Source organism: Myotis brandtii, unplaced genomic scaffold (genome assembly GCF_000412655.1).
Source record: "Myotis brandtii unplaced genomic scaffold, ASM41265v1 scaffold305, whole genome shotgun sequence".
In the NCBI taxonomy this organism is placed as follows: Eukaryota; Metazoa; Chordata; class Mammalia; order Chiroptera; family Vespertilionidae; genus Myotis; species Myotis brandtii.
The window spans coordinates 1,236,243-1,240,939 of record NW_005361652.1 but is presented as its reverse complement, the minus strand read 5'-3'; the positions used below and the strand labels follow the sequence as shown (position 1 = coordinate 1,240,939).

General features: G+C 36.2%; 1 protein-coding gene across 1 annotated transcript in view; it reads left to right on the top strand.

Annotated features, from left to right (window-relative positions):
- NRK (Nik related kinase) overlaps positions 1-4,697 on the top strand; it is a 91,290-nt gene that overhangs the window by 19,287 nt on the left and 67,306 nt on the right. The window contains exon 6 of the mRNA XM_014542595.1: positions 3,384-3,514. Within this exon, the coding sequence (XP_014398081.1) occupies positions 3,384-3,514 (131 nt within the window). The remainder of the gene's footprint in view (positions 1-3,383; positions 3,515-4,697) is intronic.

The following is a 4,697-nucleotide window of genomic DNA, read 5'->3' as shown; positions in this document are numbered from 1 at the left end:
GAGAGAGAGAGAGAGAGAGAGAGAGAGAGAGAGAGAGAGAGATGTGAGAGAGACGCATTGACTGGTTACCTCCCATACACACCCTGACCATGGCAGGAGATCGAACCTGCAACCAAGGTATATGCCCTGGGCCAGGGATCAAACCAGAGACCCTTCGAACTGCAGGTGGACGCTTTAACCATTGAGTAATTGGCCACAATCCCAGCATATTTTTAAGCAACATTTTCTGTTTTTAAAATAATCTTTATTGTTGAAGTAATTATTTCCCCCAGTCATTGTTTCCCTCCACTGTTCCTGCCCCACCCCTTCCCCATCCCACTGTCTATATCTATAGGTAAAAACCATCACTTCCCCCTTCCTTCTGAGATTCATCAGTCTGTACCATGCTTCCATGCCTCTGATTCTATTTTATTCATGTTTATTTCATTCATTATATTTCTTGTTTATTTTGATTTTTAGATTCAAATGTTGATAGATATGTATTTGTTGCCATTTTATTGTTCCTATTTTTTATCCCTTCTTCTTCTTCAAGAATACCCTTCAACATTTTATGTAATATTGATTTTGTGGTGATAAGCTCCTTTAGCTTTTTCTTATTTATGAAGCTCTTTATCTGACATTCAATTCTAAATGATAGCTTGGCTAGGTAGAGTAATCTTGATTATAGGTTCTTACTGTTCATCACTTTGAATATTTCTTGCCACTCCCTTTTGGCCTGCAAAGTTTCTATTGAGAAATCAGATGACAATCATACAGGTGCTCCCTTGTAGGTAACTAACTGCTTTTCTCTTGCTGCTTTTAAGATTCTCTCTTTGTCTTTAGCCCTTGGCATTTTAATTATGATGTGTCTTGGTGTGGGCCTCTTTGGGTTCCTCTTGTTTGGGGCTCTCTGCACTTCCTGACTTGTAAGTCTATTTCTTTCACCAGGTAGGGTAAGTTTTCTGTCATTATTTCTTCAAATAGGTTTTCAATATCTTGCTCCCTTTCTTCTTCTGGCACCCCAATAATGTGAATGTTGGTATGCTTGAAGTTGTCCCAGAGGCTCCTTATATTATCTTCATATTTTTGGATTCTTTTTTATTTTTGTTCTTCTGATTGGGTGATTTTTGCTTCCTCATATTCCAAAAACATTGATTTTATTCTTGGAATCCTCTACTCTACTGTTAAATCCCTGTAAATTATTCTTATTTATTTATTTATTTATTTATTCTTGTAAATTATTCTTTATTTCAGTCAGCGTATGCTGAATTTCTGACTGGTCCTTTTTCATGTCTTTGACATTCTCACTAAGATCCTTAAAAGTCTCATGAAGATCTTTGAGTAACCTTATAACCATGGTTTTGAACTCTATAATCAGTTGTTTGCTTGCTTTCATTTCTTTCATTTGTGACATGTTTCTTTGTCTCCACACTTTAGTTGCTTCCTTGTTTTTATTTCTATATATTAAGTAGATCTTTTCTCTATCCTGGAATTGGTAAATTGACCTCATGTAGTAGGTGTCCTATAGGGTCCAGTGGCTCAGCTTTCCCAGTCACCTGAGCTGTGCACTCTAGGTACACCCCTGTGTGGTCTGTGTGCACAGTCTTGTTGTAGATGAGCCTTTATTGCTGTTGGCTTCATTGGAAGTAATTGGCCTCCAGGCCAACTGGCTGTGAGTACCAGTCACAACTACAGTGGCAGAGCTGCTATTCAGGAGACACCCCTATGGAGCAGGACTTGCTTCAGTGGGGCTTTGGTGCTCACTAAGTCTGTGTCTTGAGCGTGTCTCTTGCGGATGTGTAGAGTTGCAATCTACTATGGTCTAAAGCTGTCCACAGGGTGCACTGGCTCTAGGGCCTCCAGACACTGCCTGGGACCACCTGACAGGAACTACAGAAAAATCTGCAGACTGCTGCTCTTTGCTATTTGTATTGGGCTTGGAGTTTCCCAGCGAGGCCCAGCTGTGAAGCAAGGTAGGCTGGTGCTGGTGCTAGTGCCAGGTCTTGGGCCTTTTATTGATAGGTTTGGGGCACACTGTCACCAGCTTCAGCTTGTTTGAGAGATTTTAGCAAAGTCTGAAGCCTGAGCCAGGACAAACCATTCATATGGAGAAGCTGCTGCAAACAGCTTGGATGGGGCTTCACATTGGATGGGGCAAGGTATCAGGGGACATTTTCTAAGGAGGGCAAAACCAATGACTGCCAAATGGAGTCTCAGAAAAGAAAGAGATTGGAAAATGATTGATTACAATTGCAATTGACCAATAATCCTCATATTCTGGTCCCTAAATCATTACAGAAGAGTTTAAATTATGCCACTGTTAAAGTCTGATCTTTACCTTTATTTTCAGCTTTTCTTTTTTTCCCCTTTTATTCTATTGGTCACTCTTTCTTCTCATCTTTTATCCTTTTATTTTATTCCCTGAATGTCTTATATCAACTATAGCTTTCACAGATATTTCTTGGCCCTTAAAGTTGGCCCTCAGGGATAATTAAATGCTGAGCTCTGCTTTAACTTATTCTCCAAAATAATCTAGATAATGAGGTTGTGCATGATGAATTTTACATATCATGGACTTTTTATTGTTGTTCTTATTAGATCTTTAAAGACTGCCTTAAATGCTTAGCTTTTTATTTTTTTTATTTTTCTAAATTTTTCAAACTACTTTTCAGTCAATGTTTTCTCCATCCTCTTGATTCCTGGAAACTATTCTAAGTTAGAAAATCTACTTCATTTTTTATCCCTGTATTATTTGTTCTCAACTAAATACTCCAGTCTACTCTAGCCTTTTTTTCTGTCTGTTTCTGAGGATACCATACTAAATATTTTCATATAATGTATCCCACAGATGAATAGAAGACTGAAATTTCATAGTCTAAGCTAAGCTGTATTTATTATAGTAAATATTTGCCTCTGATTCAGAAGATCTGTAGAAGAACTTAAATTCTAGCAGAAAACTCATTTTTCTTTATCAGCGTGATAGGAATTTCTACTGTCATGAATGAGGTCTCCTAATAAGCTACTACTAGGTTTTAGATTTCTTATATGTTGCTAATAGTGCTGGTCTTCCTCCAGCTTGGTGACAGGTCCAAACACTACATATGTTATCACTTCAGAGGTTTAGGGTGTACTGATGGAACTTTATTTTTAATATTCATGGTAAACATTCAGCCAAACCTACTGTAGATTTATAATAGCACTGCTGAGTCTCTTTCCAATATAAATAGCATAAAAATCCTATTTCCCAGTATCCCTGGAATAGACTTTATGGTAAGGTTTTCTGAGCTGGAATAAAAATCTGTTATCCATTGTGGCTTTTGTATTTTCTTTCTAAGTTAAAGCAATAACTTATTGAGCTTTTTGTTACTGATAAATTATTTTGACATATGCTGGATTTTTTTCAGTGGATTTTGGAGTGAGTGCCCAGGTGAGCAGAACTAATGGTAGGAGAAATAGCTTCATTGGGACACCATACTGGATGGCACCTGAAGTGATTGACTGTGATGAGGACCCTAGACGCTCCTATGATTACAGAGTAAGTGCAAGGATGCAGATAGTGAGGATACAAATTTGGAAAGGGCTTTTGACTAATGTTTATTTTAAATGATAAAATAAAAGATTAAAAGGCAGGCAGCTCCTCCTTTCACACTAAACTCTAATAGGAAATACCAGCCACTATTCCTATATGCAGAAAAATAATATTTTCTAAGACTGTAGACAAATTAGACCATTGGGAGTTCTCCATAGTTGAGGAAGAATGTCTAGTTCATGCTGCTTGCAACTTCTTGGTAAAATATTATGTGGCTTTATATGGAAATTTAACTTTCAGGGATAGAGGGCTTTTTAAACTTAAAAATGAATAAATGTAAAGTCAATTATTAATCCCTACAGTAATTTAGCTCCAAAATGAAAAACAAATAATTTCATTGCTCAGGGTGATAGAGAAATCTTTGGCATGGTTCACCTCCAAATCACAGAAAAACAGTAGAAGAGATGAATTAAATAATAATTCATGTTATTAAAATTTTCACTGAAACTGCAATTTGGACAATATACATCTATGTACACATTTCAAAGAGCTAGTGTAGAAATAAAACTCTCCATTTGCTATAGACTAGAAAAACTACACTCACTCCTCACATCATAAGTCATTCAAATAATTCACTGTGGTTTCATTTTGTGTGGAACCAGGACTAGACACTTGAAGTTGATTAATGCAAGGTTCATCTCTTTTCCCTTTCCCTTAAATGCCCTCTGTTTGATCAGCAAGCAGATCTATTGAAAGCTTAGTATATAGTCTAGTGCTATTAGTAGCTATGGAGATGATGGAAACATATTGTTCTTTAAGTAGCTTACTGTAAAAATAATGCTTTATAGTTGTACAACTGAAGTCTTCCAAGGATTTTTCACAACATTAATGATTTATTTTTAATTTTTAGCTTCATATAACTGAAATAAAGCTTAAACTTAGACCATCACAACAACCCTTTGAAGCTAAGAGATCTGTAAACTGGTGCTCTAATAATTCAATTAACTTTATTATTGTAGCCACACAATGTACTTCTAGCCCCTGTGCCATTTCCTCATTCGAAAAACAAAATACAATTAATAGCATTAAGGGTAATTTCCTAGAAAATTCTTGAATATAATTTTTTAGAATTATAATAATTCCATCCTCAATTTACCATATTCAAGGAACTTTAAATACATACATACAT